The sequence below is a fragment of the Mesoplodon bidens genome (assembly GCF_964165515.1).
Source record: "Mesoplodon bidens genome assembly, chromosome: 8".
NCBI classification, from domain to species: Eukaryota; Metazoa; Chordata; class Mammalia; order Artiodactyla; family Ziphiidae; genus Mesoplodon; species Mesoplodon bidens.
The window spans coordinates 111,153,487-111,167,296 of record NC_138165.1 but is presented as its reverse complement, the minus strand read 5'-3'; the positions used below and the strand labels follow the sequence as shown (position 1 = coordinate 111,167,296).

The 13,810-nt window shown below is 53.0% G+C and overlaps 1 protein-coding gene across 3 annotated transcripts in view; it reads right to left on the bottom strand.

The window, feature by feature from the left end:
• Positions 1-731: 731 nt before the first annotated feature.
• Positions 732-13,810, bottom strand: part of UBE2F (ubiquitin conjugating enzyme E2 F (putative)) — a 55,164-nt gene continuing 42,085 nt past the window's right edge. The window contains exons 7-11 of one of the 3 annotated variants that reach the window (XM_081241663.1): positions 11,991-12,048; positions 10,395-10,427; positions 8,088-8,150; positions 2,933-4,828; positions 732-1,930 (exon numbers count right to left, since the gene is read on the bottom strand). In XM_081241663.1, the coding sequence (XP_081097789.1) occupies positions 4,778-4,828; positions 8,088-8,150; positions 10,395-10,427; positions 11,991-12,048 (205 nt within the window). In that variant the 3' untranslated portion in view covers positions 732-1,930; positions 2,933-4,777. Of the gene's footprint in view, positions 1,931-2,932; positions 4,829-8,087; positions 8,151-10,394; positions 10,428-11,990; positions 12,049-13,810 lie in introns of those variants that run through there. The other 2 variants (XM_081241664.1, XM_081241665.1) reach the window with 2 other exon arrangements.

The following is a 13,810-nucleotide window of genomic DNA, read 5'->3' as shown; positions in this document are numbered from 1 at the left end:
GACCAGCATTTGTCCTCGACTGCAGTGCACAGGGCCTGTCCGTGGTCTCCCCTCCAGCACCGGGAACTCGTGGGACATGGATTATTTCTTCCAACTGGCCATAAGTTAAAAACCAAACCAAAACCAAACCTAAAGGAACAGTGAATTTACCAGAAGGGCTCTGGCCCAGTGCATTTGGTAATGAAAGTGAATGAGACCTAAGATGGATATTTAAAGAGATGATAATTCAGTTTATACAGCTTGACATGAATAAACAGACATTCTTAACAATGCAAGGTCCCCAAAGGCCTCTATCATGGAGTTTTTTGAAGAACTTTTTCAAACTACAATTCTTTCAATAAATCAATTTTGGTAACCCATGGGACCCCAGGGCATGAGCGGTAACTTCAGCAGGTGATATGGACCCCTCTGCAATGGCCCCTCCAACCTGCTGGATTTGCTTGAGGCCAGGCCACGGGAGCATGGGGAAGAAGGGTGTGACAGGTTTTCTCATTTTCCGAGTTCTTCTTTGGCAAAGGAAAACATTATTTTACTACAACTATATATTAGCATCTTACTAGACACTTTATGAAGAATAATGAACTTGTAGCAAACCTGACTTTCCAAGATTAAACATTTTTAGGTGGATGGAAGTGAAACCACCCCGGAACAGATTGCACCACCTGGGAAAGGGTCTCGTTAAAGCTGCCATTGGTGGTCAACGTCTTTTTTTTTTTTTAATTAATTAACTTATTTATTTATTTATGGCTGTGTTGGGTCTTCGTTGCTGTATGCGGGCTTTCTCTAGTTGCAGAGTGCAGGCTTCCCATTGCGGTGGCTTCTCCTGTTGCGGTCGTGGGCTCTAGGCTTGCAGGCTCTAGAGCACAGGTTCAGGAGTTGTGGCACATGGGCTTAGTTGCTCTGCAGCATGTGGGATCTTCCTGGACCAGGGCTCGAACCTGTGTCCCCTGTGGTGGCTAACATCTTGTTGGACTTTTTTTTTTTTTTTTTTTTTTTTTGCGGTACACGGGCCTCTCACTGTCGTGGCCTCTCCCGTTGCGGAGCACAGGCTCCGGACGCGTAGGCTCAGCGGCCATGGCTCACAGGCCCAGCTGCTCCGTGGCATGTGGGATCTCCCCAGGCAGGGGCACGAACCCACATCCCCGGCATCGGCAGGCGGACTCTCAACCACTGTGCCACCAGGGAAGCCCCTGGGCTTTTTATATGAAAAAAATTCTGCTTGATCTGATAATCAAATCAGCAAAAAGTCCGATGGTAAGAGGAATTTGGTTTTTTTCACAGCAGTTCTTTAAAGAAAGAAGGGTGGGGCTGACGGAGCAACCCAGGGGACAGTGGGATTTGTCCCCTGAAGACAAGTGACACACGGTGGTGATCACCACTGCCTGGGAGTTTGCCCTCCGAGATCGTTTTGCTACGCTCCAGCATCCGGCAGGACTGCCGAACCCGCTTCTGCCGCCCTAAGCCTCTGCCCCCAGCTGGCCTGAGGGCGGCCTGGCCGCGGCCAAGCCACGGGGGAGGGCGTTGTCGCCTCCCCAAGTTGTGACTCTTCCCAGACGAGCGTGCAAGCCCCGGGAGTGTCACGAAGGGCAGAGGAAGACGTGCACGGACACCCCGGAGCGCTGAAACTGGCAAACACGAAGGGACGTGTTTCTCGCAAAGACTACGTTCAAAAGAGTTTAGCTACTGCAAGTGGTCTGAATAGGGCAACGGTTTAACATGAAGTGTGTACTGCGGACTTCTCCAGCCACGTGCAAAGCCCGGCTTATCTGAGGTCGGTCGATCAGACAAACAGGCCTCTGAGGCTTTCAGTGCTTGGAGGTGAGGGCAGGTGAAGCTACCCATAACCCACGACACACTGCTCCCTGGGGCCAGCGTTCTGCAACAAGGCACAGCGGCTGAAAACAACACACAGGAGGTGCGAAGACCAGGACTGCAGGGAAAGAGGAGACACAAAGCCGGGAGGTCAGTGCTCAACACCCGAGTTACACTCGGCCCAGCTCCTTAGAAAGGCTGCAGAAGAGGTAGCCTGCAGGTGGTGTGTTTGAGGGAAGGTGAGAGGCGAGATGTGAGCCTTCTCTTTCTGAGAGGGCTACCCTGGGGACCTGTTTCCTTCCAAGTGTGCCTGAAAAATACGCAGCGGACATACCCAATTTTTTTTTTTTTTTTTTTTTTGCGGTACGCGGGCCTCTCCCTGCTGTGGCCTCTCCCGTTGCGGAGCACAGGCTCCGGACGCGCAGGCCCAGCGGCCATGGCTCACGGGCCCAGCCGCTCCGCGGCATGTGGGATCTTCCCGGACCGGGGCACTAACCCGTGTCCCCTGCATCGGCAGGCGGACTCTCAACCACTGCGCCACCAGGGAAGCCCAACATACCCCCTTTTAAACAGTAGAGTCGTGGGGATCCAACTGACCTTCAGAGTCAGCTGTGCCACAGCTTCATGCCCCAGGCCTGCCCCGCCCCACCCGGCCCCAGGGCTAGTCTGGCTGGCCAGAGGCTCGGCATCCCACCCCCCGGCAAATCAGAAATCATCAACTGTCTCTGGGCTGGTGGGGCACATGGACAGCAGCCAGAAATGTTACTTTGGCCTAGGAGTGGGAAAAAGACCCCAGGAAACCAAAAGTCCTGGAGATCAGTGTCCCGCAGCCACCAAAAGGTGCCACGGGCCCCACTGGCCAAGCACCCAGCACAGTACCACTGGCCCACGGAGACGAGCCAAGCTGGGTGGGCTCCTTAACAAGATGGGAGGGGGCAGGGATGTAAAACACCTCTGAGATCGCCACTGCACAGAAAGGGATGATCCAGTTACGTGGAAATGTCCTTTTTGAAGAACTGCTTGACCCCTGATAAGCAAAGTATTTTTCTATATTGTGTGAGGTCAGAATTAACAAGGGATCCTCTCCCTCTCAGTCTGGTGCAGAGGGCACAGTCCTCACCTGCATCGCACACGCTTCCATTTCACTACGGGCGCTGCCGTCATTTCTTCCACCTCTGTCCGCACCACCAGGGGAGGGTGCCGCTGAGACAGCTGGGGGATGTGAAATGGCTCCGGCTAGAGCTGGCAGAGGGCAGCGCGCCCTGGGTCACAGGGGCACCAGTCAGGCGTGTGGACGGCCAGCTGCTGCCCTCCTGACCCACCCAGCAGAGGATGGCTCTGAGGCCAGCTGGTGAGTTGAAGTATGTGAACTGGAGCACCCCTCCCAGGGTGACTGTGCCTGACAGGCTCTGGGCCGCAGAGACGCCACCATGCCCTTAACCAGCCCCATCCTTCCTGCTCTGCACACCCGACGGAGTGGCCCGTCAGCCAGGGTCACCCTCCAGTCTAATGGGCATGATTCCTGGTTACAAATGGGAAGCATGGCCCGAATTCCTCCCCTGCTGATCTCCAGGACAGACTGATCTCATAATCTGGGATTATGTTATAAATTAAGAAAAACAAGCCAGACTGGTTAGCTGGTAGACAGGGGAATCCAGAGGCCTAAGGAGGCTGTCAGGTAAACTGGAGCGTGTTAGGTGAGCAGCAGACGAAACCATACAGATATTTATTTTGCATTTGATTCTAAGGGTTCAGATGTCCAACGCTGTAATAAAGCCACTCACCTCTCCTCGGTGTTCTGACTCTGAAGTGCACTGACCTGACCCGGGAATGGCTAAGTGGTGCCACTGATTCCTGGCCCTCCAAGGCCTGGGAGACTCACCCCCGAGACAGGGCCCAGAACCAGAGGAACTCGGAAGGCCACAGGGGCGGTCTCAGTGGCATCAGACATTGTTTGGGCCGATTCCTGAGGTCTCTCTCCCGTCCCCAGAACACGAGGGTCTGGCTTTCTTGCACAGTGGCTCACAGACACATGACCACGGCAGCAACACCACGCCCTGGGTGGGGCTGCGCTCCAGCCAGTTTCCTCGGGGCAGCACGTGAGAAAGGGCTCCCTGCTATGATTTTTTTTTTTTTTTAATTCATACAGATCTAGCTTTAAAGGGTCCCTAAACTTCTTTGCCCCATCTGGACCTGGAAACAGGAGCTGATTTTCAAAAGCCAAATTCTCGCTGCATTTGGAGAGAATGAATACTGTGTCTTTTATATTTTCTTTGTATTTCTCTTCAATAGTTGCTTGACCCAACATCTTTCTGTCTGCTCTATACAATGAAAATACAAACTAAATGAGAATAGAAAAAAATAATTAAAGCATTAAATTGTACAAATTACAAATCTGTTCCAAAATATACTTACATTAAATAAAATACGCATTTCAGTAAGAGATCTACAGTGAATGACTATGCATTCTGGGAAGCTTCACGACATCTAGGCAGGGCCAACATTCGTGGAAGGAGCTAAGAGAATTCGCGTCCAATCACAGTTTGTAGCGGGTTTCTGGTCGCCAATCTGCGAGCTACACTGAGCACATCATTAGCATCACCTGTGCGGGGACTGACTGTGGGGAAAGGGGAGAAGCAAGCTCTAGCCTCAATGCCGAGTTCATCACAACTTCTCGAGAATCTCATTAACAGCCTATACAGTACAGTTTCAAAAAAGTAAACATGTTAAGGTAAGCAGACAACTCTTTAGAACCCGAAGCACATTTTCTGGCTGTATTTATGTGGAACTCTCTGTCTACAATGGGCGGTCGTGAAGAGGTTCTTCCTCAGGACAGCATGGTCGCGGGACTGGGGCGGCCCAGCGGGACTGAGGGGAGCCGAGGACGGGAGGAGACTCCCTTCTCGTTTCAGCTGGAGACAAACTGGTAACGCACGGTCCACGGCCCCGCAGCCCTCTCCTCCTGTCATCTGGCGTAGCGCTTAATGTAGTCTTCAACTTTATTCCGGAAGTCCTCCTGGGGGGCAGAGGGGAGGAAGGGGGCGTGAGTCAGCACAGGGCGACACTTCAGGGACAAGCTGCGTGCCCCCGAGCCAAGGACCCCCGCCAGCTCTCGGGAGGTGTGCAGGGTCCGGCCTCCAATCCTCCAGTCGCCAAGGTGGCAGGAGACTCAGAGACCCACAGGGCTAAGTGCCATCTCCCTGCCACTCTGGGTGCCGGGAGGGGACACAAACAAGCTCGGGGCAGAAGGGAACCGAAGACCCTTCGTTGTGCGAACGGGGAGAGTGAGATTCACCAGTGTGGTCAAGGTCACGATGTGGGTCCGGCCGGGACTCTGGACCACAAATGGGCATGAGCCTTGGCTGCTGCTCTCAGGAAGGCCCTTGTGTCCTGATCTGTCTCCCCAGGACCCTGCTACTGTGGCCCAAGTGCAGTCCGCCATCCGGGTGATCACCCTGCCTGAGAGGAGAGGCGGGCTTGCTACAGAGGGCCCTCCTTGGGCATTAAGCAGAGGCCACCTGGGGGCCTGGGCTGATCCCTCAGGTGTAAAAACGCTGTGTGGATGCAGGTATCTTCCAGGCCAGCGCGGACGGGAAAGCCATCTCAGATCTGAGCCAACACCCCAAGTGTGTCCCCAGGTCTTTTCTCTCTAAGGTCAGGAGCAAAATTCCCTGGCCTTATAGGACTAGGAAGGGCCCCTGGGACTGTCTGAGCCATGAGTGACTTGGAGCCTGTCCACCTCAGAACACCCGCCCGCATTGGTGGCGGGACAGCCTGTGGCCTGAAGGTGGGCTCTCAACCCTTTCACTCCCACCCACAGCTGCACACAGGGTCCCAGGCTTCAGTCCCGTCCAGCAAGAGGCACAGCCCCGGGCCCTGCATGCTGTAGGGGCCACCCTGGGAGGTGCGGGCGGAACGGGCCTGCTCTCCTTGGCCACGCTGAAGTCACTCTTTCAGGGTGGGGCAGGTTCAAGGAAAGGGGAGAAGGGGACACCTGTGGTCGCCACCAAGTGGCCCAGGACTGTGCTCAAAGGCTCCCTCACAGCAGTCTGCCCACAGCCAACACGGCCTGCAGAGAAGCCCTGGCTGCCTTCAGCAAAACTCTCACAAGGTCACCTCCACAGTACCCAGCTGCCGACATACCATCGGCTCCCAGGGAGCGCGGCCAAAGCCCCCGGGATGTGGAGTGACGATCCCAGACACCCCTATAACCCCTCAACGTCTGACCCAGGACCACAGGTGCCTCCGCTCAGCCCTAATCCCCTTTGCTCTCGGCAGTGAGAAGACCACGAGCTCTGGGGCCAAACAGCCCGGGTTCAAATCTTGGGCCCCGCCCCTTCCTGGCAAGTCCTTCACGTCTTGGTGGCCCTGCTCCCTCAGCAGCATATCAGGGGCAAGGGTCCCTCCTTCGTGGATTGTCGGGGAAACAAATGTGTCTGGGAGCAGGTATGACACTGCCTGGCACCTGGAGGGCCATGCAGGGCTGCTGCTATTCCACGTCACCACTGCCCTCCTGCTGCCCTGCCCCAGTCACACGGGGCCTCTGGAGCATCCCCGAGCACCAGGAGCACAGTCCTGCCTCAGGGCCTTTGCGCTGCTGCTGAGGCCTCTGGAACACTCCTGCCTGAGGCCCACGTGGTTCACAACCGGCCTCTACTCACATCTTGTTACCAGAAGGGCTTTCCCTGAGAACCCGACATAAAGCAGCAACACCCATATCTGCGAAGCACAATCAAATGAAGTCTGCCTGTAAGGTGCAAGCCTCTTCCTATTTCATACAAAGAGCAGGAAACACCCTTCCAAGCACAATAAAAAGTAAACAATCGTTAACATGTTTTTTCTCCTCCTGGCTCTATAAGGGTGTTCCCTCCCCCACAAGGTTTAGTCCACAGGGGCTACAAGAGTTAGTGCTGAGTGGGGACATCCTTGTCAGGCAGATGACAATGACAGGTGGAGTCAGAACATGAACAGAGCCTCCTGGGGGCCCGCCTGCAAGGCTTGTCAGCATGGGCGGACAAACGAAGGCTCCTCCCTGCCAGGGCTGCCCCAAGGGTGCAGACAGCTGACTGCCGGCGAGGCGAGACTTAAGACCTCCGCTGCCTCCGGCCTGCTCAGCAGGACATGGCCTCCTCTGCCCGCCCGACCAGAGGCACCCGCTGACCCTCCGGGGCCGCCGCCTGGCTCTCTGCTCCCCGCATGCCGGGACATGTGCTGGGGGGCCCTCCTGCCTGCGCTTCAGGGCCCTGATAAGGCAGGCTGTGGTGAACACCACACGTGGCACGTTTAAAACGCCCGCGCGCTCTGGCACACAGTAGGTCTTACATAAACAGAAGCAGCTGCCCTCAAGATTAAGCATGGCATTTAGATCCAACCTGATGGCCTTTGGAACGTCCTACGTTCAGAGCCACGTCAGCCGATCCAGCAGTGTTAGGTGGCTGACTCCTGGGCGGGGCAAGGATTCGCAGGAAATGTGACTCAGAAAACGAAACATGAGGTCCTGTGACTAAACGGAGTCAGCGCCGCAGAGCTGTCTGCTTAGGCCCGACCAGCTCCGAACAACCTCCAGCAGCCTCCCGGGCTCCCGCCCCAGACCCTGTGCCTTGTGCCGCACGCTGTAAGGACGTGTGTACGAAGGGCATTACTGCAGCGCTGTCTGTAGCTCGAACATAATCCCGTGGAAAAACCTGAGTGCCCAGCCATAGGAGAATGCTTGAGAAAAGTACGGCAGAGCCACACCTCGGGATATTATTATTCAACAGCTCCTAAAATGAACGAGTGATAGTTTATGCACTGACTTGGAGGGAAAAAGCGAAAATACACGAACAACAAAACAAACACGACCCCATCGCCATGGGCTCGCGTGCGCCTGCACTCTGGGAGGGTGTGGAGGGCGGTCAGCCCGCTGGGTGGCGGCGGAGGTGGCGGGCGGGTGGCAACACCCTTCGTTCTCCCTTCTGTGCTCCTACGCCGTCATGCGGTAAAGCGACAGCCGCCTGTGGTAGGTCTGTAGATCACTCATACTGAACTCTACCAGGAAACCACACCTAAAAACATTTCTGTCTGACCCTGAGTCAAACGCTTTTCTGAGACCACTCACATGTATTATAATACATCACTCATAAATTGTTTTACATTCTAGTCCCATTTAATTCAATGGGATTTAATTCTAGTTAAATTCTAGTCACCATTCTCAATGTCATACTTATTTAATCAAGGGGCAGTAATTATCTTTTCACCAAATACATCAACCTAGAATACTCCTGTTCCTAGCTTACCTTGTCCCTCAAATGATGTTCTGCAGCTTCAATATTCAGTGGGTCATCAAAATTCAAAAGATCCTTAAAAAGAGAGAAACTCAAAGTAAACAATGGGAAGAATCTGTGTTTCTGCTGTTGCAAGTCTTCATTTTATGAAGCAGGCAACAGAAACCTAATCAAATGACAGAACGACCTAGAGAGTTGAAAAAACTCCTGAGAACTAAAGTTCCTTTTGATGCAGGAGCACTGAACGTGAGATACTTTTTCAGAATGGTGATTAATGGTCCACTGAAAGAAGGCAGGGATGTGTTTACTCACGATTATCCACCGTTTGGTGAGGAAACAGCGATCACACTAATTTCTAATGCTAGTTTTGATACTTGGGGAATGACAAACCACTCTTATTATGAGCATTTCTAAATAAAAATCCTATTCATTTTTCCTTAAAAATTCATTTTCTCCTTTATTTTGTGATTAACAACTCTGCCTTCTAAGTCTATGTTTCTATTCTGACTTTGCCTAGACTCTCCCTTCACCTTTAACTCACCTCCACAAGCACGGCACTCACAATCCAGTAGGAAGGATGTCTGCAACCCGACCTAACAACGCAGGATGGTGCCATTGGGGCCAGTGCTCCCTGGCCCCAGGGAACCAGCACCAGACCCTTTCCACCTTAGAAGAGCCCTGGAATGTTACTCCCCCCCCCAACCCCAAGAATAACGACGGATTTTAGATTGAAGACCATGTCTTTCCTTTATACTACCTATTCCTCTTCTTAAAGATCAGGGTAGAAACATTGGTTATGATGAGTCACTGCTTTCCAAAGCCATTGATGGATCATTGTAAAGACAACTGTTATTTCTCCTCAGGAGAAATGTTTAATCTGGGGATTGTATTCCTGATTTGGAAATAAATATGGGTGTGACCAATATGTCACAAATACAGCCAGGAAAAATTATAAATCTCTATGATCATTAACAGCTGGGAAATTAGTTCCAAGTCCCAGAAATAGGCAAAAATATAAAGCACATATTATATGAGAATCCCAGTGCATATAAAGACTTACACCAGACCTACAGAATTCTTCATCTTCTTTACCATATATTTTACCTAAAATGAATATGTGAGTTGGAATAACCATTATAGACTTCATTAGCAAGTCTGATGGGCTCTTTAGAATTTGGAAGGTTTGGAGTGCTTGGAGAGATGGGGACCCACCAGACGTCCTTCAAAAGAAAAGCAGCACAACTGCCAGGCAGGTTTTAAATCACGCTCCAGCCTCTGCATCTCCAGAAGTAAAACTTCATTCACTTCAATGGAAAAGCCAAAAACAATCACAACAAAACGGCTGAGACCAGCAGAAAACTGTCCAGATGGCCTGGTACCCCTTGGGTATTGCCTTCTCCTGGAGATTACGGCAGGTCCTGAAATCGGGAGGTGTTACCGGACCACCTGGTGACATCAGCCGAGAAGGCAGGGGGGGCAGGCACTTAGGGATCTCCTCTGAGGCTCTGCTCTGCTGTTTTACACTGGCTGAGGACGGCAGGGTGAGGGAGCAGTCGCGCCGTCCTGGGGGCTGTCCAGGATGGGCTCGTTCTCATGGTGGGGGGGGAGCTTAGGTTTTACCAAAAGTAGCAGAGATTTTTTTTTTTTTTTTTGCCCAGAGACAGATCCCTGAAGCTTATTTCTTTCAGAGCTTCTTTATGATCAAAAAGCCAAAACTCAAAGGAACAAATAATACATATAAAAATCCAAATACCAGCTTTCCCCCTTTCCCCTTCTCCTATGCCTCTTTCCGCCCTCCAGCCCCTGCCTGCGAGGTGCTGTTCTCTGAGGACAGCAAACTTCACTGATTAAGAGAATAATTCTAAGGTTCTGGGTTTGTGAAAAGCCTAAAGGTTGGTGACTACACACTTCTTCTCCCAAACCGAGCCCCTGGGAGCGAAGGAAGCTGTGGACTGGCTGCCGGTGAGAGCGGACGGTGTGAGGTGGGCCAGGCGCTCCCAGAGGGGCCTGCGTGGAGGAGACCACAGCGAGCAGAACTGGCCCGTGCCGGCCCCCGGGAGCGAGGCGGCCACGACAGCAGGGCGGAAGTGGGGACGGTCTGCTCCCGCCCCTCCCGGCCCCAGGACCTCCCAGACTGTGGCTCCAAAGCCCCCTCAGCTCCTGTCTCACTGCTCTTCTGATTCACAGAAGTGCCAAAGAAAAGAGGGTTTCAGTGCGCCCACGCCGCTGTTTGATTCCCTCGTGTTATCCTTGACGTGATCTATAAACCAGGAGGCAGAGGAATCAAGAAAAGCTTGGGATTCTGGTCAACATACTTACAGTAAACAAAGAGTTTAATCCCCAAACAACATCCTGAAATGAGAAAGAAAGACGAAAACAAGTTTCAGGTGGGGATGGTCTCTAAGAGATGAACCAGTTAAGTCAGCAGAGTGGAGGAGGTTAGTTTTCTGCAGGAGTTATTTTAAAAGGTAGGGCCTAGGGCTTCCCTGGTGGCGCAGTGGTTGAGAGTCCGCCTGCCGATGCAGGGGACACGGGTTCGTGCCCCAGTCCGGGAAGATCCCACATGCCGCGGAGCGGCTGGGCCCGTGAGCCATGGCCGCTGAGCCTGTGCGTCCGGAGCCTGTGCTCCGCGACGGGGGAGGCCACAACAGTGAAAGGCCCACGTGCCGCAAAAAAAAAAAAAAAAAGGTAGGGCCTAGAAAGTCAATCTCAGGCTCCCCCTTGCAACCTGGGGGACAGCATCCAGCGCAGCAGCTGTTACCAGCCATTGCTCGCTTTTTGTGCACTTGGCACAGACTCAGACCTACGAGTGGTTTTAGTTGGGACAGCGTTTATAATCCATGCCTGACTGAGCCAAAGTGCACATGTGTGGAAAAACGTTACGAGAGAGAGAGGCAGGGAGACGGCACGTGTGATACGCCACGCAGCTCTCAGAGCTTCACAAACAGGCTGACTGGACGCCCGTGGCCCTTTCAAGTTGAAAGGTGGGACCATCAGCGTCAGAGCAGCAGGACGGTCACCAGGGAAGACGGGCCTGGCTCAGAAGACCATGCCTTTGTGCTGAAGTGCAGGCTGGGAGCACGGCTGCCCCAAAACCCAGTCCCAGGCGATCGCTCTTCTGGGCAGGATCGATCCCTCAGCAGGCGGCAGAGGCTACGACCGTGTGGGCCCAGTTCACCACTCAGTCAAAGAAGATGGCAAAAGTCAGGTAGCTGCTTACTACTAGGTGAACACTGGCCAAAAGTCCCGACTCCTTCTGATAAAAGGTCAGGCATGGGAAGAAACTGCAGGTGTCTATGGACAGCACCATGGAAAAGCCCTGAGGCGAAGCACAGCCGGCGGCCTCACGTGGGTACCCACGACACGCACCCCTGAAACCCACTCAAGCCGTGTTGGAGAAGCAACTGGGGCCACTTATTTAGTCCCCGTGGCTCCCCTTTCCACCCTCTGCCCCGGCAGAGGGGCCCCCGTGCAGCACAGCTGGCTGCACCCTGCCACCCCCTCTCTGTCCAGTGTAACTCAGAGCAGACACAGAACATCCAGCCTTTCCTTCCTCCGTCTCTACCCACGCCTGGCGAGTCTCCACTGCTTAAAGGGGGAGACAACTATCAAAGACTGGGGCGAATAGCAAGACAAGGGTAGAAACAGTAAAACACCGAAGCACAAATGGTAAAGGGCAGAGGGGAGAGGAGAGGACCCGACACCCCAATCCCCGCCCCCAACCGAAGAGGAGTGGGGACCGAGGAGCTGAGCAGGGCCAGCGCTTGGCCAGCAGCCCCAGGCGGGGGGTGGCGGGTGAGCAGCGTGGGCCCGTCCACCCACGCAGACGGGACAGCATGGACATCGCTGTCCTTACAGGAGGCTGGTTGCCGACGGAGGGGCATCCGGGGAGGCTGTGGGCAAAGGACACTCTACCTTCAGTGTCCTCGTGGGGGCCCAGCCGGTGCCATCAATCGAATGTTCTCTCAGTAAACTGAAACAGACACAGAAAGGCATAGCGGTCAGCAGGGAGCAGCCTCCAGTCCCGCGAGCTGCTCAGCGTGATTTCTGTCGGAACGGAGGCGCATGTCTCATGCAGTCCGTCTCTCCTCTGTGGCTCCACAGTTTCCTGTGTCGCTGCAGAAGGCCTTCTCTGCCTCACGCCTGTACGGGTCCTCCAGTCTAATCGCGAGTGTTATTTTTATGTATTGTACACTCAGCAGGGGAAAAGCATGCTTAAATCACAACATACAGAGCGCATCTGTCAATTTAACATTCGGAAAAGGACGGTGACAACAATGACAGCAGAGCTTCCTGTTTGTGTGTCAGCAGGACCCAACACTCACCCAGTGCCAAGACCAAAGAGGGAGGGGTCCCACGCTACAGAGGAGAAACCAAGGCACAGGGCAGCACCCGCCCCAGGGCACGCGCCCCCAAATGGAGCTGTGGACTCACACCCACGTGCGCACCTAGCACATGATTTTAATAGCTGTTTAAAAAATAAAAGCAGATTAACACAAAATTCTGGAAGGTGCTCACCCGTGGGTGGGAGGACCATGCTCAGGGAAGGTCACGTGGGCTCCAGGGGTACATGATATGAGCTGACCTAAGAGTCATTTTCATGACTGTTCTATCAACTACAAATGCACAGCATATACTCTCATATAAATAACCATTCCATACTTTGAAAAATTACCACTTACTGCCTGCCTAGTTTCCTTCTGGTGAAAAAAGGAGCTTGGCATTGTTGAATTATATCACACTGTTGCTTTCACCTGAAGCTAACAGCTCCTAAGCTAACACGTCAATATGAGGCTTTCCAGGTCATACTTGTTACTGTTAAGAAAATTTTTGAATCAGAACACATTCAAATTCACAAAAATCAATGACGATCAGGAGAAAATACAAATATGCAGAATTTGAATCAATGCCATAATCTTAATTGCCCATGAAGATCAGTTAGAATAAATAAAACTAACCTACAGCTTACTTCGAGCACTAAAAAGAAAACTCACATCATGTACCCTACTCCCATCTACCCGGGGGACGTCCTTCCACCCTGCAGAGGTATCAGTGAGTTGTTGAGATAAAATCTCTACAACTTTTGAAAAACTTTTTGGGAACCAACTGCCCAATCCTGGTGGTTTATATGATCCAACGAGAGACTTCTTTACTAAGACAGGGGAACGAATTATTTCTGATCTAGCTTACCCTTTTCATTTATAGACCTTATTGCAATTTCAGCTGTACCCTTGCTTGTTTACTTGTTTAATGCCTGTCTCTCCACCAGTTGGCAAACCCCATAAAGCAGAGAACTGCTCCCCACTGTGTCTGGGCTCAACCAACATTAGCTGATGGAAGGCAGGTGGGCAGACTGGGCGACCAGTCAGCGCCCTCTGAGCTTCTCTGTCAACAAGCACAGACAGAGCAGGAGGCCTCTGCCCCTGGAGGCCAGGTGTGCCCATGTCTGGGGGCCACAGATCTGGGCAGGGTGACACCATAGAGGTTCGGGCCCAGCCTGAGCAGATGGCGGTCCCGAGGGAGCTCAGGTGACAGCCATGTGGCCATCAGAGAGGGTACAGGCAAGGGGACAGAGGATGCCCCAGGGACTACACTGGAAACTCGGGTTCTAGGAGAAAAAAAATCTGAAGTGGAACCGCCGGGTTCATGGCCCTGGTCCCTCCAATCCCACAGACACAGCACTGCTGGCCCTGAGCCAAGTGCAGGGTGTGGGCCCTTGGTGGGAGCAGGGCAAG